Raw genomic sequence first — 27,989 nt, forward strand, 5'->3', positions numbered from 1 at the left:
ATAACACAAACCAACGAATTTTACAAAACCAATTAACTAATATGCAATTCTCGTACGTTTTTGCACTCATATAAAAGTATTTTTAATTGAAGAACAACGATAAAAAGATTCTGCTTTTCCAATTTCATAACGAATTGCTCGATGCAGGTATAGAAATAGTGAATGTAGCAGGTGGTGTACTTTTAAAGCCCTCACAGTCTAATGCAGTGGCTAGACGTAACCACACTAGCTACCATCAATCATATTAAAATTATGTATAATTAATAACTGCAATAATCGTGCATCTGTTGATTCCACAACTGTACAGCATTTTTGCCAAGCTTTGCCTGCTGAACTAGCTGAATGCTTCACAGCAGAAGAAGAGAGTTGTTAGATGTATCACACAACATATAGTTCCACTGCTTTTATCCAAGAATTTTGTTGTGTAAATTGAGATGTCTTGATCACAACACAAGCGGACCTTGGTCTAGAGTTAGTTTAAGTAAGTACAAATAAGGCTATCAATATAGATTATCAATATAAAAGAAGAAAAAGAGTCAACAGTCAATATATTATACTCAAGGACAGGTTTAATCTTGCGTCTAGTTTTCAAGGACAGCCACTCAGGTATAATCCAATAGCTACATACATCTAGAAGATTGGAGCCAAAAATCTATGATTATCTTTAATATAATGTGTCCTTTCGTTGTCAATTTGGTATACGAATTTTGAAACGTTTATCATTGGCTTCTTGCTAAAGAGCACACGTTACAAGGACGTTATGAGTGACAATCTACATGTTTATTTATCATGTCAAATCAATTCTAGTTCAGGTGAACGTAATCTACTTCTAAAGACAACCTAAAATATCTTTTAGAAGGAAGTCGGGTTTGAGACATCAGTAGTCAATGAAAAAAAAGTTTTAAACATGTAACACTAGAAATTTTCAAACGAGTAAGCTCAAAGTTAATGGAGCTTACTTAGCTTTTCACTGAGAAGACCATAACAGTTCTCTTGGAGATATCATCATTTTGGGAAATAAATTCTGAAGGACATTGTTTGTTCGGCAATTATTAAAGGTGACTAATGAGCCCTTGATTGTATTCTAATGAATTTTAAGGGAAAGCAAAAGAGAAGAATCGTGAAATTGCTCGACAAGATGGCTGAAGGTGTTGAAAAGAGCTTAATGAAGTTTTACAAATCGCAAAGCAGTGACTATTCTCAGTTGAGAAACGAAACAGAAGAAGGAAATGAATCAGAGGATGAGGAAATTTTTAGCATGTACGTCACAAATGAGGGAAGAGGAGAGACCAATGCAAACTATATGAAGCTGGAAAGGAAAGAAGACTGGGGTAGGACAAAGAATAGGCAAGGCAGCTGCAGAGTCAAAACAAAGAAATCTGGTAGCTGCTGCTCCTTTTCATCTCTGTGTATTTTGATACTTTGCACCATCTTTATCATAGTCACGATAAGCACATTATCTGGTATTCTTGTTAAAAAGGACGTCAAAAGAAATTTTTCAATTCAGAAGAAAATTCTTCCTCCAAAGCAATTCATCACGCAAGGAATATGGAGTTCTAATTACAAGAATTTCGTGACTGAAGCGCCGATTCGTTTTGTTGATGTAAATGAAGATGGCATTGACGATATCATCACTGGATTTGGAACCATTTTGGACGGACGCGGGGGTAACAAATCAATCTTACCGGATGGAACTCGTCCTTTTTTTGGTGGGGCATTTGCTCTTGATGGAAAGACTGGATCAGAGCTTTGGATGCATTATACAGATCACGAAGTGTTTGCAATCAATTGCAATGGAGATTTGACACAAGATGGAATTGCAGATTGCTTACTTGGAGGACGCGGTGGAGTTTTCCTCGCAATTAATGGCAAAAATGGATCGTTGATATGGACATTTTCAAACAAAGAACTCCACAATAAGGGTATGAATTTTTATACTGCCCAGTTTATTCGTGATTTGGATGGAGATGGGATAATGGACGTGCTGCAGATCCATGGTGGCGATATTAATGCGTATGTATCTTCATATACGCGAAAATGCGATCGGATAAAATCTGTTTTTAACATTTTTTACTTTGAAATGACTTGATATATATTTGCACTTGTTTACATTTATATACCTGATGTCTATAGAAAAGAAAAAAGTATCATTTATCACAATATCTTGCATTCCTATTCTAAATTGGGATACTTTCAATTTTTGTAACACTCACATCACTGGATATCACTAAATATTGATGTTGATGACAATGCAAATTATGCTTTCTCTCGATTCCATTCCTTGCCTAGGTAGAGTATATTTCTGGCAAAATAAAGCCGAACTATGGAGATTATTAACTAGAAATAAAAATAATGATGACATGAGGTGTAAAATAATGCGATGAAAGGATATAGTGTGTGGTTTAAATAAAACATTGTACAGAAACAAGTTTAGGAAGGAAGTCCCCCCTCTCGTATAAGCCCCCTCGAATAGGCCCACATCCAAGAATATCGAAAATAGATAAGCCCCCAGGGGGCTAATTCGAGGATTTACGGTATTCACTTTAAAATGTGTGAGAAGGAAGAACCGCAGGATAGGCTGTCCGCCGGATTCAGTGAATCTTGCAATGAGTATTATATAAATACGAGGATAAAATTCAGAAACAAAGCAAAACAGCGACGAGAATCCAATGTTGTGATGTGAGATGAATTTTCCAAAATAAAAAACGAATACTAATATTTCGCCCCGGCATACAGGGCTTCATCATTCACTTTAAATCCTTGATTCGCTCAGCGTTATTGGGTACACAGTCTTATCACATCATTATTCAACGATTTCAATTTCTCAGTGAGCCGTATAGCAAATCAAGATTATCTGGGAAAATTATGATTGTGAGCGGAAAAAACGGCAACGTGCTGACATGGTCGGAGACTCCTGACAAGAAAGAGAGCTACTTTTCTCCATTGGTGTATACAGTGAGAAATGGCACAGAAATGGTCATATTTGGTACTGGTGGGGAAACGCATGGCGGATCCTTATATGTCATACCACTGAAAGATCTGTATAAAGGGCGAATTGAAAAAGCTGTTTCTATATACAAGGACGCTGATAAAGGTACTCGGATGTATTTATTTATATAATCATTAGACATTTTCTTTCATTTTGAATATATGAATTGCAATTCATAGATAAAGGTAATCTTTTAAAATTCTGAACATGAGTTTCGTATTGGACGTTGCAAAGTTTATCCAAATTAGCAAATAAAAGATAGTGAGTAAATGCTTTGCCTTCAGACCAAAATTTCATTTTGCTGGCTGCAAGACTTGATTAGTACTTAATACAATTCAATTTAACCCTGTTTTTATATTCTCTCGGATGAGGACCTCTATAGATTTTGCATTTTGGCTTTGTACTCTTATTGTACGAAATTGAGCGATGGAACTGTATGAAAAAACACTTGCCAAGATGCACGGCAAAATGAAAGGTAGAAGGACAGATTTGATGCTAGTTCTGTACAATTGTACGTGTTTATAGTTACCTAGTTTTTTTTTGTTTAACAGGCATTATGAATCCCCCAGTACTGGTTGACTTGACTGGGGATGGCACCAGTGACATTCTGATTGCTTTCTTCAACTCGACATATGCTGCAATAAATGGGGAAAGTTTCATTATCATTTGGACGTATCATATACCAAACTCAGAAACATATTCGTGAGTGTTTTTTCTTTACAAGTCAATTAAATTGATCTAAAATTGATAAAAACAAATTTAAGGGTGTTCAACTCCTATGCGAGCTTAAGATTCTTGAGAAAGGGCTGTTATACCATTGTTCGGATCCAAAGTCTCTTCAATATATATATTGTCTATCAATTTCCAGTGCGTTCTACGGATTTAGGGTACCAGTGGGGGCTTATTCGAGGGGGGGGGGGCAATTTCCAGTGCGTTTAACTAGGATTGTTATTACCCCATTTTTTTCTCAGCGTTTCAGGCAAATATGAACACAAACTGTAGCTAAAGAAAAAATTACAACACAGTTTTTGAAGTAAAATTGTGGCTAAAAACTAAGAAAAACTCTTCCGTCTTCTCCACGAAAGCATACTTCTTGTACAAAATGTAAAATTAAATGAAATAAGCTAAAGTGACAATTATCTTTTCAGGGTTCCAACTCCTGGTTATTATAACAATGACAGCGTGGTAGATGTAATGATCAGAGGCAACGTTGGGAAAGGATTTCCAGTTTACTACCATTCTCTGGTGAGTAAATAAGCCAGCCTAGTCCAAGGATGCAGGGCAGTTCAAGCGAATAATAAAATTTGCATGTGGTGGAAACATTGCATCTGCCTTGACTTTTATGGTCTCATTATAACCCTTCAAGTTCGTTGTCTGCATTAGAGGTGTGAATTTTTTGTAGAGGGGAGGGGTGAGGAATTAGAGGGAAACATTATTACACCTGCTTTGCGAGAATGTGACTTTGCCTCACCTATCTACCCATAAGTTGCCCATCCAGTTTAAATCAGTGGTGGGTCAGAAATCATCCTGTTAAATATAACGTAGATCAATATCGAAGTTAACAAGGACAGAGCAAGGCGTACAAATCCTGTTCTTGTACTCTTCTGTAGAACACGATCATAGTGCAAAACCAATGCGAGTTGTCTCTGTTTGCTTGGCAAGGAAGGAGCAAGAAATGGGCTGGACATTTATGAACAAAGCGAAATGATAATTGATATGTTTCAGCTTTTGAAATTAAGGTTTGCTGGGCTACAGAGAAGGTTCCAGATGATAGGAAGACGCTTGTAGATGCTTTGATTGCGCAACTTCATTTGGCTCGACACAACATATGTAATGTTTTGAGCAACATTCCCATAAAATAGGTTGCACAAGCATGGACAAGAACCTACTTTAGGATTCAATTTTTTATTTCAAATGTAAAGATTCGTCTCAATTTTGCATTGCTTGAGCATTCAAATGTTTTTTGCTAGGTTACAATTCTGGATGGTCAGAAAGGGGTCCCGATTACAAAGCCGTTTAAAACGTCAGTTGGGATGCATTCGTCACCACTGTCAATAGGTTTCCAAGGATACGGTAATGACGCGTTCCTGTATTGGACAGTAGACTGCAAAGGGCACGAAGGAGAAGGCGGGGAATATGGCATGCTCGTGTCTAATGGCATCCGAACGGATACTTGCTCGTTGAGATATAAGACGAAAGAAATAGATAAACTACACATTGCTACAAATTTAGTGGGCTTTCCTGGAATTGACCTGCCTGATTTGAGTAAGTATTTATAATTTTGTTGAGATATTAAAATAGAGAAGAAACCTTTAAAAAATGTTAAATGACATTCGCGAAAAAAGATACAGCCTTGTTAATTTTTTCGACGACCCCGTTATCATTTTTATGTACGAAGATTATACAAGTATATGTACGAGCAAATTAACGGGATGGGGGTGTAGTAGGATAGTATATCACGTGACATTATGCTAACCTCACTTTCACTGATATACAACCTTTAGTCAATAAAGAATGATTAGTCAGTTTATATTCTCGCTACGAGTCGCACTATATTTCTGTCTTGAAGACTACTCAAAGTAATATGTACAACTAGACCTATTATAGGGAAATGGGGTAGGGGGGGGGGAGATGTGGGGGATTGCAACAAGGCTTTTTACTTGCTACTTTGTTTGCTTGGATTATGATGAATCAATGATAAGCTTTTCGTATCTTCAAGAACATGCTTGTATTATATAGGCCCTTAAATGCATTCTTGTACTGAAAATATCTCTTCACTATCTATTACTATTTTTCATCCGTGTTTTTCATCCGTGTTTACATTGAGCCCCGCTTAACAAGAGTTCATAGCATTCCAAACCAATCATTACTGTGTATTACTGTACTTTTAAATTTATTTTTCGATGCTTCATCCAACAGAGATTGTGGCTGAACAAACTTTTCGACATAAATGTACAGGAAAATGTCCACGTCACATGAACAATGCTTACTCTTCCAAACGGGGACAAAAGATATCGTATTTACAGAGAGTTATAGGAACTGGTGGGCTGACCAGTCCAATGGAGAATTCAGTAGACGGAAATGGTAATATGGAATCGATTGATGCTGTATTCGCAACGTTTTCGCTGGAATCATCGATAGATGCAGGCATTACCGAGGAAGAACTCCACTGCATACGTGAGTAGAATTCATTGACGGTAAAAGTGAAGCAAGCTTTGTAACCTGAAACATTTTTTCAGTTTTAGGTGGAAAACCTAGGAAGGATGCAGTTTTAAAGATTTTTCGATTCTCTTCATTGATGTGCTTGAAGGCGCGTTTAATATCAAGCTCTTGTACAGGTTTACTTCAAAGACAGTCGACAGAAACTATAGTGGCTTAAATCACATGTCAATCAAAAATTAGCCAATCATTAAGCGCAATATCGCTCACACCATTAATGATTGGCCAACAGTACTTGGCAGTGGCGGAAATAGCTGAACTCTTCATTCCCCATAATTTCCGCCACTGAGTGTTTGCTCGAGGTTTGATTAACAAAATTCTTAGTGGCAGCAAGTTTACACTCACTTGTTACTCAATTCTTAACACGCCAGAGGACCGCTAATTTGAACAGTTTACCGACAGTACCTAGGTATTGTAGAAGTCTAAGAAGTAGAGAAATTGTTTCTTTCACAAAGCCATGTTTCTTTGACCAAAAATCTTGATATCTTTCAGGTCGACAATATGAAATCAGGAAAAAGCAACTGCCAAAGCACCAAGTATTTCAACGGAATGAAAAAGCCGTAAGGAAATGTTTACAAAAGAAAGAACAGATACCGGAAGATTCTGAAAAAAATCAACATTCTGAAATGACGATCTACCGTGTTAAAATCAAACCGATTTGCCAAGTGCGATCACAGAATCAGACGTGTGCGAAGATATTGCCGATGGTCAGTCAAGAATGGGGTGGATACATGGGGAGCTTAACGAATGGATACTTCTCCGGAAAGAGGCAAGCGAAAAGGAGGCCCTAGCTGGTTTGGGGATGTAGAGCACCAAAAAGTAAATGGTTTGGGGATGTAGAGCACAAGGCACCAAATAGTAAATTGTGATTGGCCACTACGGATACCTTAGCATCGCGGAGGAAAGCATACTGACAGTGTAAAAGACAGAAAATCAAGCAGAGACCTGGGCTATTTGTTCATTAAAAGACAGCTTAAGATTGAAATGTCAATAATATATTTCTAGAAAGCATAAATTTGAGCATATGACCCAAAATTTAAGTTTGGAGATAAAGGACTGTGTCAATTCAAGATATTTGAAGACAATGATAAACAAACTTGGCTAGCAGTTTCTGTTCACCTAATATTTCTAACGTGAATCTTTGAGATCAACTTAAATTGGGATTCTAAATCTCAAGGCTTTGAGCTAAATGGAATAATCTCCAAACCGATGAGTATTTTTATGTTACGACCTTGACCTTGACAAAGAAAAGTTAAAAGAATATTAAGAATGATTACACCCCTAGAACGACAATTACATCCCTAGAAAGTATTTCCAACTTTTACTACAGTCGATTTGATCTATTTTAGCATAGAATAAAGGAATGAATGATTATTTGTTTGTGGGAAGCTTGATCGCATGGTTTTTTATCACAAGGCTATTTCGCTATTTCAAAGCAGTTGACCAGCTCGTGAAAGGCATAATTCAATAAGATAACACATTTTAACAGACAAAATATCAGGTGCACTAGACAAAGCTATTACCCTGATTTAAAAATTCCGCGTAATGTCAAAACATATGATAATGAAAAATCAAATGTGTTTTCTAAGGCATAACAGGACTTTGCAATGTTATCAATAAATTTAGCAGAACAACGCAAAGAGGATAAAATAAAATGGACTATGAACGGTGAAAGGGCTAAGTTACATTTGTAATACCCCATGAATAGATATTTAATGTGCAAGAAAGGTAAAATAGCATTGAAAACAAATGTTATTAAAGTTGAAAATCTTTTTCAAAACGGCCTACGTCGCCGGTATTTGCGATCAAATAGTTGTGTGCTTCATGTTCACAAACGCCTCCAGATTCTGTCGAATTGAGAGTTTTAAAACAAGAAAACTTTTTTCTTCATTACTCTCTCTTTGCTTTACCTGGTGGAGAAAATATAAAAATTTGATCACATTTGATGCAAAAAAAGACGAAGGTTGGATTTTATTTGAATATTACATATTACAAACACGCATTCACAGGCAGCCACTACTACGAGCCTGTGGTATTGTTGTTTAAATTAGTTCCTCACGCCACTGTGGGTAGACATGTATTTGCTCTTTGCTCGTAGGCTTGGAGCCTCGAGAGTTTTCAAGGAACAGAAGGAATAACTAAGGAGCAAGGCTAGAAGCCAAGAAGGCCTAGGTATCTTTGAAAAAATTTAACATGATCGTTAGGCCACAACATTTAATGTGATTGTATAGAGCGCCCAGTTAGGAAGCTCCAGGGCGTGATATGTCTTCACAAGCAAACGAAAATATTTTAGGCTTTTTGCTTGCATTGGACTAATTACTTAATGTCTCTGCGGTGTATGACAGCAGAGAAGTATTTGGTGGCAAGTCAGGGGAACACTTAAATGTCAAAATGCTCAAAAATGATGTAACATTGTTAGGTAATTCAGTGGTAATCAATATTTTGTGGGGAATAGACCGGAATTTAAAGCACGTCATTCAGAGCACCAAGGGATCGATATGAGGAACCTAACAAATTATTAGACGTGAAACCATTTCATTGTTACCAGCATTCGGAGCTAAATCCTACGGAACCCTTCTTTAATAGTTTCAATCAATGTTTGGAATATAAAATTCAACATCTGGAACCTTTGATGTTGCAAGTGACAAACAATGGTTGAACCTTTTCTCTGAAACGTACCTGATGATTTGAGCAGGCTCCGTGAAACAGTCTTCAATATCTCATCCAAAAAGATAACAGGGAATGAAAATTTCAACACTGCCATCCATTGAGTCCAGTTGAGCGGGGTTACGCGGAAAATTGGCTGTAAAAAGTTCAAATAATTTTTTAACAGCAAAATTAAAAATTGAAGCAGTTGTCAATCAAACTTCGGTCGACTCAAGTTAAAGCAAAAAGGGATTGTCTCGGTTAGTTTTTTTTCGAAATAAAGCATAAGCGTGATGCAGAAACTGGTTAGTTTTTTATTTTACAATTGAGGTTGCATTTATACTGAGTTTCTATAAATTCTCATTGATGTAAATCTACGATAGAACTAATAAAATAAACGACTGGAAATCTAAGCTTCTTCATCTTCACGTGTTGTCTTAACTAAAATCGCTTCGAATAGGAACCCACTAGCAAAGCATAGAGAACAAGTCAACCTAGCATAACCTCATCCTAAGCATACTCACGCACCTTCATGAATGGAACATAAAGAATAACAAAATGCATCATCATTGAGCCTGTTATTGCTGTGATCAATGACCAGTTTCTCCATGGTGGCATTACGAGCAAGCTCTGGTTTTCACTGATGCTGCAAAATACCAATACATAGATCCGGATTGATTACTTTTGTCAACAATACATTTTCAACAAGCAAAGAAACAATAATAATAGGATTGCCATTAGGTAATTTTACATTATACAACATTTCTTCCATCAAGCTGTAGTTAAACCTCCCTTTTTCAAAAAAAGCGTATATTAAAAAAATCCATATGAGATTCATAGATTGTAAACACAAAAGCTATCAAATAATTTCAGCCTTATTTCATGACACAGAATTTAAAAATATCAGTAGAAGACAGAGCACCTGATCTAATCTGACAAAAATTATATTTACAATGCTTAGTTAACTACATGAAAACACATAAATTACGGCTACACTGCTTCCAAGGCTTGACGTGTTACAAATTGGGCGCCATATAGGTAATATGGACACCGATATGCACGGTTGAACTTGACAATTTTCGCACAACAGTGTGTTTGATATAACCCAGTATGAAAGTATAAAATGAAATATGTCGACAAAACGTACGGGCGAACAAGGATGACACATGCATCTTTACATAACTGAGCTAGCATGAACACTTTATAAGGGACTAAAATGAAATATTGTATTTTTTTACTGAACTAAAATGAAATATTGTATCAGAGTTTCGAACTTTCCAACTGTTCACACTGAGATAAGATTGGGGTTAGATAGCGCTCATGATATGAAGTATCTTGGTGCCAGAATCGATGAAAAACTTACTTGGGATTCGCTAGGACTAACCCCACCTTTTTTACATATATTTTATAATCATTATTTTAGCCAATTTGTGAACCAATTCGAATCGAAATGAATGCAACTGACGACAGACTCTGGACAAAGAGGCCTAACCATCACCTGTTAAGAGCGTTGAGCATTTCTATGGTAACCAAAACAGACAGAGCCATGGTCATTGGTTCTAAGCTTTTGAAGATATTGCAGCTGACGCCAGCAAATGCAGCAGGGTCCAAGGTGCACTGGTGGTGATGTGAGAGTTGGTAGAAGCTCAACTGGGGGCCAGCCTCGTAGTACATAAACCACCAAGCAGACGAGCCCACTGTAGCCACCCCAACGTAAACTGCAATGCAAAGTGTAGTCATGAAGTATATAGTCATGGTTAACATGTATGAGGAACATGGTATAGACAAATTCTAATTAAACATGACTTTATCTGGTTATCTTTTGATGTTGAATACGAGACTGGCTTTGACTCCATAAAAACAAAACCTTGACCACATGACTGCTATCCTATGAGTAAACTGAGAAAGTCAGAAACTGGAAAAGCCTAGATTCCTCAAAAAGAGCATAAAAAAAGAGAAGATATAGTTGGAAAGATCAATTTCATTCCGAAGGCCGTTAAAAGAGTCGGTATTGCTGAAAGTGGAGTCTTTCCTCCTTCTGAAGGACTACCCACTATATGCGAAAATATTTGTTACAGTTCTGGTAATACCAGATAAAACGAACCAGTTTGAAAAAATTGCTGTAAAGATCAAGAGATAATGCAAGCGATCAGAGATAATGGCTCTAGAAATCAGAAAATGCAAGCACTGTTCTTAATTAGTTACCTCCAATTGCCATATATCTGAAGAAGAGCCATCCACTGATAAGCGCTTCCTTTGGGTCGCGAGGAGGCATTTTCATGATGTCAACTTCCGGGGGGTTGAAGCTAAGAGCAGTAGCAGGTGGACCGTCTGTCATGAGGTTAACCCAAAGAAGCTGGACAGGGATGAGAGCTTCTGGCATTCCAAGTGCCGCAGTGAGGAAGATGCTGAAGAAAAAAGACACGACTTTAGTGATTATAATGATACCTCATAGTACTTAAAGGATAATGAAAATGAACGCTCTGAGAATAGAATTTCTTTGTCTGATATACACCACCGTGTTAAGACTGAAGCAAACAAAGTTCCTACAAACGATTTTGCATTTTGTCCTAAAAAGGTATCAGGAGCCTAAAGCCACTACTGAAAAACAACTCTTCCTCTACCAAAAGATCTTCGCATAAAGATTGCATAAATTTCCAAATGTATTTTTGCAATAGCAGCTGCGAATCTTTGGTGGTTACTTCATTACAACTGTCTATGCTATATACATTAAGGATATTTCATATTTGCTTTTAAAAAATGCAAAAGGTAATTGGAGATTAGAGCCATTCATGGTCTGCAAAATTGCAAGGTTCATGTTTTGTTTGTTAGTTAAGCATTCCCACAAAAACGAATGTATGAAATTGTAAAAACACTGACAACATCTTACGTATTTACATTAAAATTTAATCAATCATCTCAAGGACACACACATTTTACACATCATTTTAAAATGATTTGTTGTTTGGTCAAAGTCTAGATTGTGAACCTGTTCAAGACATTCTCACCACAATACTAGTTAAAGAAATTGCTACTTTACCTTACAACCTCTCCTATATTTGATGATATAAGATAGCGAATGAACTGTTTTGTGTTGTTGTATATGGCTCTCCCTTCTTCGACGGCAGCCACGATGGTAGAAAAGTTGTCATCAGCAAGCACCATTTCTGAAAAACAATCAAACTTTGTTAACTAAATACCCCCAAAATGAGCTGTCAAAGCTAAGAACCCACGAGAATGTTTGAAAGATCCCCGTTGTTCTTGAAAGAAATAATTTCAACAAAATTGAAGTATAACAAGTTCAAGGTCATGAAAATCATATTATTTGTCATGAAAATCATAAGTTTGTGCACCAGAATTGAGTTTTAAGTATTACAAGGACAGATTATTCAAAAGCACCTAACCAAAATAACCATCTGCAATACCAGCATTTGAACGCCTTGTTCCCTAAGACTGTTGTTTTGAAAAAAATAGCAGTTTCGAAAAAATCCTACAGCGCATTCCAATATCTCCCAAAAATGTTGGTTGTAGAGCTAAATATCATAACCATCTTTCCGGAAGCAGCTGGAAACTCTAAATGTTGCATTAAAAAAATTGTTCGGAGAGGAAGAAGGAAATGCAGAAAAAAATATTGAAAAAATTTCTGCAATGTACCAAGACTTTGCCAGGGGTTGTAGAAACCTTTTATCAAGCTTCTGCATCACTCACATTTTCTGTCAGCACTTTTTATGCTTATACAATTGTGAAATGGGGCTACGAGCCGAAGAAATAACGGAAATTGAGTTTTACCTGAAGCTGATTTGGCGACGGCGGTTCCTGAGCCCATTGCAACTCCAATTTCGGCTTTCTTCAAAGCTGGAGCATCGTTGACTCCATCCCCAGTCATGGCTGTGATTTCTCCAACTCCTTGTAGATACTCAACAATTTTGCTTTTATGGTTAGGTTCTACCCTTGAAAACAGCCTGCAAGGACAATGATTAAGATGTATCAAACTGCGCCTAGGACAGGTTCTAGCTTTAAGATACGGTTTTGATAGAACAGAAGCTTAAACTTTAGCGATGCATGTTGCAGAAATGAGTGGTCTGTAATCTGTAACAGATTTCTATGAGCTCGATAACCATTGAAACCTCTATGAACAACTCTATAAAGCCTTTTTTGCAAAAAAATTTAAGTAGTTGTGAATGAAAAAACTTACACAGAATCTTACAACGTTTTATTCATTCATTCATAATTAAACCAAATTCAAAGCCACGTATATATAGAGGAATAAACAATATTAGAACAATAGTATTAGGACACGATACCTAGCTTTACAGCAAGCCTCTTTCTGCTGAGCGTGAGACAGGTCATCAAATTCCCGACCAGAGTAGGACAAACCTGGAAAAAGAAAATCATTATTAGGAATATATAAAGATGGATATAATCTGAACAATCAATCCTAAAAAAATACAAAAAATCTTTGCTTTACAAACACGGTTATATAGCAAGATGGCAATTAAGGATATGCAATAAAATAAAATATATATGGAAACACATTGGCAAGATGCCTGATTGGCGTAAGCTACCTTTCGTGCTTTCGTTTTCGTCAAATATGCCAATTCGCCTGCAGATTGCTTCAGCTGTGCCCTGGGAACGATTTGCAAAAAACGTCAACATGTGAATAGGAAACAGCTAGGTGAAGTGAGCGAGCAACAAGAGAAGGGCATTATCCTTTACTTGCTTTAATAAAATAAATGAGCTGGCAAATATTGGCAATAAAGAGGTCGGATGGAACACGATGGAACAGCTTCACAATGGAAGTAGCAAAGACGATAGTTCAACTAAGGATTAAAGAGAGTATAGTTCAGAAGAAACTAAGTCTTTCGATTATAAACACGGGAGGTATTGCACATCTACCTTGTTGTCTCCTGTAATAACAATGACGCGGATGCCAGCTTCTTCACATTCACGAACAGAATCCTTGACTTCACTTCGTGGGGGATCGAGCATTCCTAGGGCACCGACGAACGTCATTCCACTCTAAAGTAAACAGAGAAAGTTAGAGTATTCTACCTCAAACAAATTCACTTCTTTTTTCAACGAGTCCTTCCGCATTAGATCATAATTCATATGGCTTTCCAACTGATGTTGTAAGACATCATATATCATTGCACACTGTAGTGAAATTGAGTTTACAAGCTAAATACTAACCTCGTATCGAGCGAATTGTGTGCAGTCGGCCAGATCCATTGCTTTAACATTCGGAGGAATGTCTACAGTGGCGAGGGCAAGACATCGCAAAGTATCTTTGCCTATAGAGAAGAAAAGGCAGCACAGCAAGCGTCAATGTGAGTTGCCAACACAAAGTTTTGCATTTGCAGTGATCACCAGTTTTTAGAGCAACCGAGTTATGGTCTACTTTGCTTATGTATTCAACAAAATTACTTCAAAAGGTGTGATTGTCAGCGAATTGTTATTTCAACGAATCTTTGATTGATATTGAGTGTTTGAGTTGAAAATCACGTGACGATAACAGGCCTTAAGTGTGAATTTAAACGTGAAGGGGGTATAACTGGAGTCGACTGCGATTGTATTAAAGCTACGACAATCTTGAGCAGAATCAAAACCTATCAAACAAAGAATAGATAATTGAAATGAGGAAATAATATGTCTTTCTTATGATACACCCCTAACAGAACGGCATTAATACACTGACTAAATTTGCAGATAACTAAAGATTCTGGACGCATACCTGTGCCGTATAAGCCAATTTGTTCGATTATTTTGGATCTCAACTCATCAGTCATTTCTTTGCGGTCCTTTCCTATTCTGACATACGAACAACGATCCAAAATGCCTTCAGGAGCGCCCTGCAAATTATTTAGAAAATCTCAAACATCCAGCAATACGTTGTGAGATCACTATGTCAAAATATTTAAATGTAATGACAGGTTGAAACAAGCCACTTGTAAGAGTGCATTACCTTTACGAACATTTTTGGTCCATCTTTCTGATGTGATCTGGTAGCAGGTCCATTGCTTTTTGGTGAGCAGTAAACACTCATCGATTTCCGGTCACGTGAAAATTCTAAGGTGAATTCCTAGAAAAAAGAACAACTCTTAATAGGTGGCGCTAGAAACCTGAAAGCGATTCTAACGAAATAGAAGTAATTTACATCCCGGTTACGCAGAAAAGTCAATAGAGCTTGAAAGAAGAGGCGAACAAATTGTCTGTTGAAATGGTCTCACAATTGTCTGTTACATATCTTTTCAAAATGTTCTGAGCCAAACATGTAATGAAGACAGCAGGAAGGCCTTCAGGAATAGCAGATATTTCCACATGGTTGAATGACAAGAAAAGCACCTATTTCCTGATAAAGGTAAGGGTTTTTTCTAGATACACGCTGAGCCTTGAGATCACGACAGTTGAAAGTAACAAGTATTCAGGCTATCATGGAAGCAAAACTAGAGGTTTAAGCTGCCAACCTTGTTGTACAATGAACGCAAAGCGTCGTTACAAGCGTGGGCTTTTTCGGCCTTTGTTTTCTTCGAAAGATCCACGCCAGTGATGTTTATCTTTTCCACAAATACAATCAACGCTGTTTCTGTAGCTTCACCAACTTTCTCGTAGCATTTCTTTGACTGTGGAGACAACATATGAAGATAATAGGGCACGCTTGCGTGGTAGATGTAATGTAATTTACTATACTTTTCAACTGTAACCTATACAACCCAAGTTTACTGTACAAAAACAGCAGTTAGTAATCTAAAATTACATTCTTGCTTACTTTTACTGCCAAAGTTGAATAAAAAAGTTCGAGAAATCAAGCGGCAAAAAGATACACAGAAACTAGAAACAGATCTGCACATTTCATCTTTCACCTTTCACATGTCAGACATTATCCTCGTCCTTAACACTGATAATACTGATTAAGAAAACTTTCACAAATATAACAAGAGTGTCTCATCAAAAAAATTTCATTTATTGTTAAAAGAAACAAAGTTTTTATCTCTCTTTTTCTTCTACCACTACGATGTAGACTGGATTGTATCTGTGCTAAAGGTTGGAACAAAACAACATACCTCATTGTAATCCACCCCAGAATCATTGCATAAAGAGCAGATGGTGGCCAACTCTTCTAACGCCGGATACTGTTGTATTCCAACTGGTGCGTCGTTGATTGTGCTAAAAAGAGAAAGAGCGCCATTAACAATAAGTAACCACTGCTGAACTCCAACGTGAAAGATGTGTTACAAAAACCTTCAAGGACTAATCAAAAATTTTTAATTCAATACTCTCGATGTAAACATGCTTGACTGCCATAAACATAAAAAAGAAAAATTATTGTGTAACAGATTTTGGAAAGTTCAAGAAATAATAGCTGGTAATTTCACCCTATTATAAAAAACCATAATTCGTTAACTCATTAGGGAAGCTAGACCTTCAACAAGATCAAAAATCTTAATTGATTAAAGATCAAACTCAACTCACACAGATCCTATCGGCTCATAAGTTGTTCCACTAACATCAAAATTAGCAAATTTGGCAGCACCATTTTCTAGGTCATCAACAACAAACAACTGCAAGAAAAATTCAAATCATCATTGGGAAATTTGACGAAAACCTTTTAAAACGTTTGAGACAACCTCAATGAATCAACTCCTTCATTAATTTTACTATCACCCTATAATCTTATCACCAGTGTCAGCGCTGGGGGACGCTTTCCTTTGCTTAAACCTGCTAGAAATCACTGCTGGGCACATCCACAGGAGATGATAAACAATCAATTATTTCGAGCTAAAGGTATGTATCTTGAGTTATAGTGTCTTGCAACTGTCAAATGATTGGTAAAACTGGTCTGTATCCAACACTGTAATGTTTCTGTTAGTTGAGAGAGCTTTGCTCAAAGTAAATAGTAAAAACAAATTATGTTTTAAAAATACTTCTACTTCATAGTCTTTTACTCTAGATTCTGATACATTAACATGACTCTGCAATAAACATTCCTGCCGATAAAGTTTACAAAATATCAAAAGTTATATTGAGCACAAAGATAGTTGAATTACCTTGCTGATAGACATCTGGTTAGTTGTAAGGGTCCCTGTTTTGTCAGAACAGATGACAGAAGTACAGCCAAGGGTTTCAACTGATGGTAATGATCTTACAATTGCATTTTTTTTCGCCATTCGTCTTGTTCCTATAAAAAACAGACGGAAAGTTAAACCTCATCCTCATACTGTGCAAAAAATGTCAGAGTTCTTCTATAGAAAAAAAGTTCAAGAGAACCAACCATCCTGGATGCAAATCGATGTATTTAAGAGCCATCAAAGATGACAGCTATGAATTTCTAAGATCAATCTTGCAATCATGGACCGTATGATACTTATTTTCGTATTCGCTAGGGACAATTTTAACCGAAAGCATTAGGCAATATTGTGCCTAATTTATGGTTTACAAAATTAAAAGAGATGGTTTATAAAAGGGTCTTGCCATATTTCATTCAATGGCTTTATGATCTTAGTTGATCAGATATTGAGAGGAAAGGTTTAGAAAGAAGCAAGCATTTACATGGAACAGTATCTCTGAATCAAGGGAAAATTCTCACTGTATTGCTGTTTTATATAAAAAAGGTCGAGGTGTAGGCTTAAAGATAAATATTGCTCTGCGCTCCACATAGTGGTGACTTGGGTTTTTGGAGACTAAATCCAGACAAAATTTGACGAAAAGTAAGAAACAGAGAGATAATGAAACTAGGTACAAATTCACTTAATGCCCAATGAAGCAATAACAAAATGAAGCTTACCAAGAGCTAAACATGTAGTGATGACAGCAGGAAGGCCTTCTGGAATAGCAGCTACAGCCAAGGCAACAGCTATCTTGAAGTAGTACACAGCACCCTGAAATTACATCAAAACATTGTAAACCGAAGTTAATTACAATCCACAAAATTATGCAGTCTACTTCAAGGATTCATACGATATCATCACTGAAGCCAAAATCTCTCGAATTTATCTTGATCAAAGAACATAACAAGGCAGGGTTTCATGCTGTATTTGAATTTTGACTTCCAAAAATTTTCTTCGAACATTACTGTCTACACCCCTAACCTCTCTTCAAACACAAGACCCCCTAACCTCTCTTCAAACACAGCGCTGTTTATCACCCCCGAGCATATGACATCAATGAATCGATTAATGATATAAGTTTTCTCTATCTAACGTTAAGCTCATACCTTGATCCACGAGCCACCATGAACTGGGTCACTGAAATGTCCAATATTAATGGCCCATACAGCAATGCATATCAATGTGATGACCTTAAAGCGAATAGAGCAGTGACGTAATAAGACCACAGAAAAATTATTCATGATATATGAAAAGAATACAATCTAGCGACAAGAATAACTAAGACGATTTAAATGCGAGCATCCGAGGAAGGCAAACAATAGATGGGTGTTACCTTTGATAACTGTTCTCCGAATTCATCAAGCTTCATTTGCAAGGGCGTTTTCTCATTTTCAGTTTCAACTATTTTGTTTCTAATTTTTCCTGAAATGTAACACGAACTGAGGCATCAAGATAATGGCAGGTTAGGATAAAGCAATAAATGAAGAGTATATTACAATTTTACAAGAACTTCCTAAAGAAAAGATATAAAATTTCAAGGTGTCTAGAGGTGTGGTGTGGAGAGGTGTGATGTGGAGAGTTGTAGTGTCGAGAGGTGTGGTGTCGAGAGGTGTGGTGTCGAGAGGTGTGGTGTCGAGAGGTGTGGGGCGAGAGGTGTAGTGTCGAGAGGTAGTATTGACTGCACTGGTAACTGCTAATTGTTAGTGCCAATGTGCTCTATAACAAAAACTATTATATGAATATAGTTAACGTACCTATCTCTGTATTAAGTCCAGTACCAATGACAACCCCGATACACTTTCCCACTGAAACATTGGTGCCCTAGGACAAACAAAGAGCATAAGAGTCTGAAACAACAAACTGCTTAAAATGCAATTGGATTGCAGTGACGTTTTGCGGGCACCGGGAGCGTTGAACTCAAAACAACAAATTTTCGACCACAGGCAAATTTTTAACATGGTTAAAGTTAAACGGCACATCACCAACAAAATATGCTATAAAAGGAAACTCCTTAGCCTTGACAACATTTTCTTTAAATCTACTGTAATTCACAGAATGTGAACACGATTATTCTTACAGTATAGAACTTTCGAAAAAAAGCAAACTATACTCAAATAACAATGAGTTGAATTTTAAAAACATTTTAGACTGATTTAATCAAACTGGGAAATTTGCTACGCACAGCAAACAACTTCTTGAGGCAAAACCTTATTCCAAGGCGCAGTGGTTGAAAACCTCTGATTTGTAACATAAAAACCACAGATTATCCACGGACACAAAGTGAGCAATGACAAGCAGTGCACCACTTACCGAGAAAAGCATGTTCCTCTTGTCTTGGTTAACTGCTCTTTCATCGTGAATTGGATCACAATGCTTAATTACACTGACACTTTCACCTAGCAATAAATAAACAAAGTTAGAACTTGGTAAATAATGAAAACATGGAAATTATTGCTACTTTAGCAAACAGATGAAGTAAACCCTACGAGAATCCTAAAGCACTAACACGAATAGTCTTTGCACTAACACGCTTCTGTAATCTTTTTGACACTAGCGCAATTCAGATACTTCAAGTATACAATGTTCTACAATCTACAATGTTTGTCTCTAAAAAGGCTTAGCCAATGACGAAGTCAAAAAGGCAAGTCCACCAATCTATTATCTAAATTCTTCTGAGGGGCAATCAGTTCCGTTATTTTGGGTTGACTACCAAGTCAAGAAATTGATAAAAATCGTCATAGAACTACAGCTTATTCTACAGCGTGAAAAGCGGCGCATCGCTGATTTAAAACATAATACATGAAAAAATACTACAATGCCGTATAAGCAGACCTTTTCAAGCCCGATGCGATTGCCTGATAATCGCATTAAGAGTGAAACATGAAGTGGAAACTTAGAGCCATCCTGTTCTATACACTTAAGCGTAAAACTGAATATAACCACTTTTACTTCCAACTCAACTCCACCTCAATTTCAGTCAAATGACTTACATATATTTCTACTACCTTTTGTAAAGTATTATTCTCATCCGAGATAGCACGTGACTAACGTTTCTGCTTTATTCTTTCCTACAGAGGTTCATTTCCAGTTCAACTTTAAAGGGTTGGGTTTTCTTTATTCCTTTAATTTTAAATGCCAGGCACAGTAAAACTGTAATCAAATCTTTGGCATGCTTTTGATAGCCCGTAAGGTGAATGAAAAATGAAAAATCTAATAATAAGGTTCAAAAGGAAGGAGACCTCATCAATTAAAAATATTTCAATGAAGGATTGCTACCATATGAATAACGTAAAATTTTGAAAATTTAAAACAAGATTTTCTACTAAACAATCATCATTACATAGAAAAGAACCTTGAGGTGGATGAACGTGCGATAATTCTAATTTTATTAATCGTTTGTACACTTTATAAATCAAGTTTAACGAAATAAAAAACAAAACCTTGGTAATCGACAAATATTACAAAAAGTGCAATTAAAAGCGACCTCACTTAAGTGCCGACAGCAATCAAAACGAGAAAAACATCATTAATTCTCTATCAAAGGCATAATCTACTTTTTATCCAACGTAAGAACCACAGTTTGATGACTTCTCAACTAAGATTTTCTAAAAATTCCTCAAATATTATTTGCAGAAAGGGCCGAGCTGTTTGCAACAAGGGCTAACAGCATTCCCGCTCTTCTTATGGCCAACAGGCGACGTAAATGGTTCTATCAAAGCCCCCACATGGCGGTCCGGTTTTCTATGCGATTATGATTCTGTTGACACACTGGACAGCGCTTTAACGAGGACACCTATCAATGCGAATATGGTTTTCAATATGAATAGGCAGATTTGAAGAACTACATCTTCGCGTCTTCTTTGGAACAGCCAAAGCACAGACTTCTGTAAACGCCTACGTCATAGTAAGATTGGGCAATCCGTGCAGAGTCAATTAAATCGAAGCTAATTGGCAGCAATATTGGCCTTTGGAACATGCACCATATGTCGCCCTTCACAACTATTAGGCAGAAATAAAAATACTGCGCTGGAATCAAAGTTAGGATCAAGATCAACCTTGTGCGACAAATTATTTTGGTATTAGACAGAATCTTCTCAAAAGGCCAAAAAAACTTTGCATGACTTAAAAAAATTGCTAAGATCGGAAGCTAGAAAGCCATTTAACACAAAAAATCGTGAATTTCGTGATATTTACATACCTGTGAGAATTGACTGATCCACCCTCAGAGTTGTTGAAGTTATGTCTATTATCCGAGTATCAGCGGGAATTTTGTCACCAACTTGGAAAAAATACCATATTTAAATTACCATATTTAAATTACAAAATCTTTAAAAAAAATACAAAAAAACATCTTGAGACCCATTTAAGCGTTCTTAACCTTTTTACTCGACCAGGCTCGAGTTTTTTATTCACAGTATCAAAAGGTGCTGGTACGAAGCAGAATGTTCTCAAGAAAAATGCTCTAAGAAATCGAGCTACTCATCTCTCATTATCTTCTTTTTGACTTTCCATATATATTTTGCAAAAAGAAGTTCAGTAAATTAGTAGTAAAATCCCAATTTTTCCTTGCTTTGTTTGCGCAAAAAGGGGGTGTATTTGAAGACTCACAAAAAACGCAAGGGTGCCTTCTATATTTTTCATACACTGTAATTAAACAATCAGAGCAAATCTGGATATTGCTTGCTATCTAGCACAACAAAGCCGAGCGATGTCGGATCATGAATCTAAGAAAGTTGAAATCCGATAAAACCACACTCGCAATATGCTGCTGCTTGCAATATCAATAGACATCACTCAGGAGTCAGGGTGTCGCACAGGTCGCACAGAAGACCGTCAGATTTTCAGAATTTAGTTTTAGTCTTCGGTCGTTGAAATAAGGCAATCATGTTTACCACAATCTTTTATTTTTCTCCCTACAGATAATACATTTACCTCTCTTTACACAATAAACACAGGACCGAACTTGGTCGATCTCACACACAATGCTACGATTTAATTCAATATAGAAAAAATTCCAAGACCGTAAACAGTATGATTTTCAAGCATGTCGCCCGTGCCGCATAAATATGCAGGGCTCTTTGTTATGCAAATATTTTACCAAATCTCACCAATCAAGATTAAAGTTTTCACATATTTGTGCGGCACGAAAAGTCTGTAAACACTATGTTAGATTACTGTGCCGCACAACTGCTGGCAAGGGAAGAAAGTGGATGCGGTTGTAAGTTTTGAAAGGGAAGAGTCTCGATTTTCTTTATCTATACGGAAGAGGTGCACAGGAAGTGTTCACTTTTGAATCTCAAGATATTTTTTCAACTGCGTGTTGGATTTGCTGGAAAATTTGGAAAACCTTTTAAACGGAAAAATGTTTGACTGAACAATTTGAACGTTTCAGGGCCCCAGTCCTAATTGCTCTGTAGGGGCTGGGCCCCCATCATGGCTCCGCCCTTGACCATGAGAGAGGTCCCCTAGACCACCTGCTGGGCAGTGTTAATGTGCGACCGCCAACTTTTATTCTGTATCCGCCCTTGACGGCAATCGAAAGATGCTCAAGTAGTTAAAGCCATCTGTCAATCAATATTAGCCAATCAATAAGCAGGTGAATGGTATCATGCTCACTGATTGGCCAATTGTTGATTGACAGATGTCTGAAGCCTCTTTGGTATCTTTCAATTGCCTTTAACTAAGCGTTCTAGCGCTCTCACCTTGACATCACAGTCCAGCGTTTGAGCTGGCCTTGATTTCATGACCAAGTTGATAATAAACAATTTTGACTTATTAACATCAATAATTTATATAATCATCACCAATGAATTGACTCAAGTGATTTAAAATGAAGCACCAAATTATTGCTGCGTCACGCAAAACGAAACTTTATTAAAAATCATGCTATAAACATGAAATAACATGGTTTTGAAGGCAGAAAAGCAATCACAAGTGCCAATCTCTCTTTCTTCTAAAAATAAACCTGCTTAAAATTGATTCTCAAATGAATGCGGCAATCTGAGAAATATTTGTTCATAATTAGTGTTGTTGTGTTCAATAATTCAACTGGGAAAGAAAATGGGATGTTTATGAAACACCAATATGTATAATGATTTCTTAAGAGAATTATCACTCACCTGAAACCTCTACTATGTCCCCGGGTACTAGATATTTAGCCTTAATTTTTTGAACAGAAGCTTTCCCCACTCTAAGAACCTTTGCTATTTCTGGTTCATATTCTTTTAGAGCCTCAATAGCACTTTCAGCATTACGCTCCTGAAAATAGGGTGACAAAGTTAAAAGACAAATTTATTTAAAGTATAGGTTGATAAAGTTATTTAAAGTCTAGTAGAATGCAGCCAATGTTTGTAATATTTTATATGGATATATAAAAAAACAAAGTTGAAAACTGCAAGTTGCAAGCAAAATGGTAAATTGATAAAACTACTAAAGTTTTAGGTTTACTGAAATGAATACCAAAATAGATGTGGTTATCATTTTCAGGGATATTTGCTGCAGTAAAATGATTGCATTGTTTCAACTTCCCTATTCCTGATTTTTCTCTAAACATTGTTGATATGGTATTTTGATGATGGATAAAACATATATAAAGTAAGTAGCAATTTACATTCAAGGATATTAAAAAAAGAATACTCTTATGATTAAAAAAATAACCTAAAATCCAAACAGACATGTTAAACTCTTGCATCCCCACCCCCTGTTCAAACAATGCTGATACCACTGTCAGCAAACCATATATACACCAACTTTGAATTGGGAAGGGGGGGGGGGATGCAGGGTTGTAGATGGAAGATTTAGACCATAAGGCATGCTACCAGTATGTGTATAGCTGATAACAACAAGATCCATGGCAAAATTTGTAGATCTTCCAATATTTTGCTGTTTCTATAGATACTAAAAATATAACTTTCAAAAAACATATTGAGCAAAAATGAATTTGAGAGCAGTTCAGAATAGTTACCTGCCAAACCCCTATGACAGCGTTGAGAAACAGAATTAACAGAATGACAAATGGTTCTACAAATGCTGTTGTTCGGTCCTCTGCATCTTCGAAAAATGCAAGAACCTGTAAAATTGAAAATAACATCAATTAGGCTGAAATCAAACTTTGCAAAAGGTAAACTGAACAGACAAGAAAGCTTCTCCTTGTTAAGGTCACGATGACAAAAAGACAATGTTTATTAAATTTGACATCGTTAAAAATTCAAGGTTTATAAATTCGGGCGAATAGCTTTACAGAGGATAGACAAAGTTTCATTTTTTTAATTATGCCAAGATCAATGCTTGCATATAAAATTGTAAATTTAGCTCAATTTCAATTATCATTGAGATGTTCTTAGGTAAGCTTGTTGCGTGTATTTTGGCTATGATGAAACTTAAAATTTTTAAGAAAATTAATTGTACTGAATACAGAACCAACTTTTACAGGCTTGGCCATTTGAGGAGAGCCATAGCTATTGCTCCCCTCTAGGCTCTCCTCAAATGCTTGAGGGGAACTACAGAATGCTCTTCTTGAAATAAATTTTCTTCTGTTTCTATTCTTATTTATCTAGAAATAGCTCACCTAGAGATTACTAGGAGACCAGCTTACTGCCCCTTGCTAAAAGTCTTATGGCCAGGCCTGCTTTTAGGACATTATACCTACTGTATATTGACAAAATTGACATTAACATTGCAGGCCATTGTTTCACTGCTTTAAAGCATGGTTGAACCAAAGGTAATTAATTTTATCTATATTTTATAAGTAATCTAGCCATGCAAAGATTCATGAGATGATCTCTCGCTAGGGATTCTTTGTACTGAGCAACTGTTTTAGTAATATCATGCTGATAAATCATGTAAAAAATGTATTGATTCATTGGAAAGACTTACAAATGAAATAACAGCTGCTACAAGTAAAATTTTAACGAGTAAGTCATCAAATTGTTCTAAAACCAATTTCCACAGTGGTTTGCCTACAATGAAAAAATTGATTATTACCATCACAAAGAGCTTCACTTCTGAATACATTAACAGTTCAAAGCACATCTACTTAATCATCTATTATTAGTTTATTTAATCTTTTGTTTGAAAATTCTCGAACTCATAAGCACTCAAAAGTTTGAGCCTGTAAAGCAGAACTTCAAAAATGGTAAGAAAATTCGAGCAACCAATCAAAATCCATCTTTTGACTCATCTTGTAAGTAATTATTTGATTTGGGGAGCAGATGCATTTTAAAGAGGAATCCCTGGCAAATATCTATATATTTAAATAATATTTGCTGAGATTAATTTAAGAGTTGGAGATAAACATTAAAAAAGCTTACCTTCCTCTGGTGGCAGTTCTAGAAAAAAAGAACAAAAACAATGTGATTTCTCATTGACAAGTTATTGAAGAGAAAACAGACTGGCGGATATTTTAAAAAACAAACATAACATTTAGATAGAGCAACTTAAAAAGCATAATCAGTAAACTGCAATATCAATGTGTGAAAACCTTTCTTTAAAAATAACTAGTAAAAAAATATTCGAAACTAGTATCAATTATGCATAATGGCTCTTTGCAGATAAGAGCTTTATCAAGGATGAATCTTGCAGCAACATCATCAATAATACATATGATGCTACAAAAAACTGGAAAACTGAGAAAAAATTATGATAAAAAACCTGCAAATCTGAGCATCAATGAGCTAGATGTTTATGGCAAAATAGAAAAAACTGCCATCACTATATAATATTATTTCAATATCTTATTCTATAATATTCCAAACACTTTTCAAAATCATTGTAACACTGGTTTGAAGCGCTTCTTTACTATGAACTGGACACTACGCAAACATCTCACCACAATTTACAAATGAAGACTATTACAATGCACTTATAAAAAAGAAAAACATGATACTTTCATTACCACACTGAAGCTGTACGGACAAACTAAGTGCTTATTATTTAAATAAACACTGGTGTTTACAAATAATATTTTTGTAACATTGCATTAATACTAATGCCTCAAAACAATCTATCTGAAAAACTTTACATCTTACAATTACAACACTGCTGGTGTTTTATAGGGAAAAAGGAATTCTTGTAAACTGAGGCAGGACTTCATGTTTGCAGCTACTTTTAATTCAGATTGCTGAAGGAGTCCAAAATTATAAGCAATTATTAGAAGGAAAACAAAATTACAGCTTCTCATTTGACATGAATATGTTCAATCGATCTAATCATTGATCAGTGGCATCTTCTAGCACGTTTTATCCATTAAACTTTTATTTCATTATTTCTTGCACTCTGAGCATTATACTGATACTCGGTCCTGCTCAGTATCGATGTAGATGTATAAAATATTCATCTTCACTAGATGACCCTTGATAAGGTGACAAAATAATAATAATTAACCTTTGAACAAACACCATTGGTGTGGGCAATATCTTCTGAGCACAAACATTTTATGTCTAAGCACATTTATTGTTACACAATCAGATCAGAAAATGAAACTGATTCAAAACAAAGTAATCTTCTATTTGATTTTCTAGAGTGAATTTATCAACAATCAAAACCAGTGTTACAATCAAAACCAGTGTTACAATGAATTCTCTAGTTGTCTTTTACTTAGATTGTAATGATGATTTTAGTAGAAAAATATTATAAATCTTAGAGCTTAAGTAAACTTCTAAAAGATATTTTTACATTAAAGATAAATTAGATGATCACAAAATGAACCTTATACAAATTGTTATTTATAAATGTATATGTATGTCACGTTAAAGAAACAAAAAAGAGAATTTTGAGCCTATTAGCACTACTGAAACTGCAGGACTACAGGAGGTAAAAAGGAGAACAGTGTTATTTGATCCAAGCATACATTTTAAATCAAACACACACAGAGAGTAAGCAATTGCAGGCTTTGAGAAAATAAAACACAATAATCACTTTAAGACAAGTTACAACATGCAGGAATTTGCTGGAACCCTTTGCTATCCAAGCAGCTTGGCTTTACCTTGCTTACCACAAGTTGTTTGGCCAAATGTTTTGGTTAAGTATGTGCAATTGTAGTGGGCAGTGGATCAAAATTCATAAAAATCATTGTGTGAGGACAGAATGCTCAAGAATGAATTAAAAAAATGAATTAAAAAAACTAAATCAGAAAATTTGCATTATATACATTATACAAAATATTTATCGTCGTTCACATGGAGGACCCAAAGTACTCAACTGACGATGAGTTCATAAATTATGCTCTTGTTTGGTTTAACAGTTTCTAGCTGGCTTACACAGCTTGAAAGCATTAACACTGCACTTTAAAATTTATTTTCAAATATAAAATATCATGATTAGCTTGACTAAAGTAAAGGGGTGAGCTACTAAAAATCGAAACGTATGGCATTGAATTTTTTTCAACAATGCGAGAATATTTTAAAAAACCAACCGGATTTCGTATCTTTTCAAGACTCAATCAAGGGTAATCCAGAACAGACTTTTAATTTCATGATAATAAACGCTTATTCGCATAAAACCTCTCGCATTAACTGTAACAAGGTTTGAAACTTCCATTGATATCCTATTTAATTTGTCGACTTTGCGAAGAAAGCACTTAACAGTGGCAATACATAGTTCAAAAGCTAACCTGTGAATAAAAAACTTCGTGAATTATTTCGATACTTGATAAATTACACTGAAAACGAATACATTACTTGAATCTCAGCTTTTACTAAACACGTTAGTTAAACAATCTTGGCAGCCGTGTACGTGACAAAGCTTTGTCTTACCGTTGAGACCGTATTTTTCCCTGAGTCTCTCTACTTGTTCAGAATTTAGTCCATCTTTAACCGACACATTCAGACGTTGAAGGATTTCTTCACAAGTGAAAGTATGTGCCGAATCCATTTTAATCTCAGAACTTAAGTACTTAGCCGTCTGACTTTTGCTATAGATCCATTTGCTCTGTTCGTTTTACGGTAGGCCTGTTGTAGAGATGCAGCAGTTTTCCACTCTTCAGTAAGTCGCCGTATACAACGCATGCGTAGAAACATAATTCAGTTCAACTG

At 36.0% G+C, this 27,989-nt stretch overlaps 2 protein-coding genes across 2 annotated transcripts; one reads left to right on the plus strand and one right to left on the minus strand.

Annotated features, from left to right (window-relative positions):
• Window positions 1-143: 143 nt before the first annotated feature.
• LOC135683030 (uncharacterized) lies at window positions 144-7,746 on the plus strand. The gene is made up of 8 exons (XM_065198157.2): window positions 144-481; window positions 1,100-2,013; window positions 2,829-3,094; window positions 3,541-3,691; window positions 4,138-4,234; window positions 4,960-5,254; window positions 5,909-6,166; window positions 6,701-7,746. The coding sequence occupies exons 2-8, from the start codon at window positions 1,139-1,141 to the stop codon at window positions 6,997-6,999; spliced, it is 2,241 nt and encodes a 746-aa protein (XP_065054229.2). The 5' UTR covers window positions 144-481; window positions 1,100-1,138; the 3' UTR covers window positions 7,000-7,746.
• On the minus strand, window positions 7,142-27,968 carry LOC135683028 (sarcoplasmic/endoplasmic reticulum calcium ATPase 1). The gene is made up of 28 exons (XM_065198154.2): window positions 27,711-27,968; window positions 25,269-25,286; window positions 24,835-24,917; window positions 23,924-24,028; window positions 23,079-23,217; window positions 21,158-21,238; window positions 19,270-19,355; window positions 18,714-18,780; window positions 18,293-18,381; window positions 18,066-18,149; window positions 17,637-17,730; window positions 16,900-17,030; window positions 16,325-16,413; window positions 15,916-16,018; window positions 15,319-15,474; window positions 14,817-14,933; window positions 14,586-14,703; window positions 14,045-14,145; window positions 13,751-13,873; window positions 13,420-13,480; window positions 13,159-13,231; window positions 12,644-12,816; window positions 11,895-12,021; window positions 11,060-11,262; window positions 10,353-10,572; window positions 9,383-9,500; window positions 8,888-9,011; window positions 7,142-8,118 (listed from the first exon to the last, which is right to left on the minus strand). Exons 1-28 carry the CDS (start codon window positions 27,826-27,828, stop codon window positions 8,099-8,101), a joined length of 3,021 nt encoding a protein of 1,006 aa, XP_065054226.2. The 5' UTR covers window positions 27,829-27,968; the 3' UTR covers window positions 7,142-8,098.
• Window positions 27,969-27,989: the final 21 nt, after the last annotated feature.

The sequence above is a fragment of the Rhopilema esculentum genome, chromosome 7 (genome assembly GCF_057945365.1).
Source record: "Rhopilema esculentum isolate cy_ngs chromosome 7, ASM5794536v1, whole genome shotgun sequence".
Taxonomy (NCBI): domain Eukaryota; kingdom Metazoa; phylum Cnidaria; class Scyphozoa; order Rhizostomeae; family Rhizostomatidae; genus Rhopilema; species Rhopilema esculentum.

What these genes read in the sequence shown, in the direction of transcription:
- LOC135683028 (XM_065198154.2), bottom strand. Translation starts at nt 27,828, where the DNA reads ATGGATTCGGCACATACTTTCACTTGTGAAGAAATCCTTCAACGTCTG. An exon ending in GACCAAAAATGTTCGTAAAG is followed by an intron (nt 14,704 to 14,816) that starts GTAATGCACTCT and finishes AATAATTTGCAG; the next exon opens with GGCGCTCCTGAAGGCATTTT. An exon ending in CACAATTCGCTCGATACGAG is followed by an intron (nt 13,874 to 14,044) that starts GTTAGTATTTAG and finishes TGTTTACTTTAG; the next exon opens with AGTGGAATGACGTTCGTCGG.
- LOC135683030 (XM_065198157.2), top strand. Translation starts at nt 1,139, where the DNA reads ATGGCTGAAGGTGTTGAAAAGAGCTTAATGAAGTTTTACAAATCGCAA. An exon ending in CATGGTGGCGATATTAATGC is followed by an intron (nt 2,014 to 2,828) that starts GTATGTATCTTC and finishes TCAATTTCTCAG; the next exon opens with TGAGCCGTATAGCAAATCAA. An exon ending in AATTGACCTGCCTGATTTGA is followed by an intron (nt 5,255 to 5,908) that starts GTAAGTATTTAT and finishes TTCATCCAACAG; the next exon opens with AGATTGTGGCTGAACAAACT.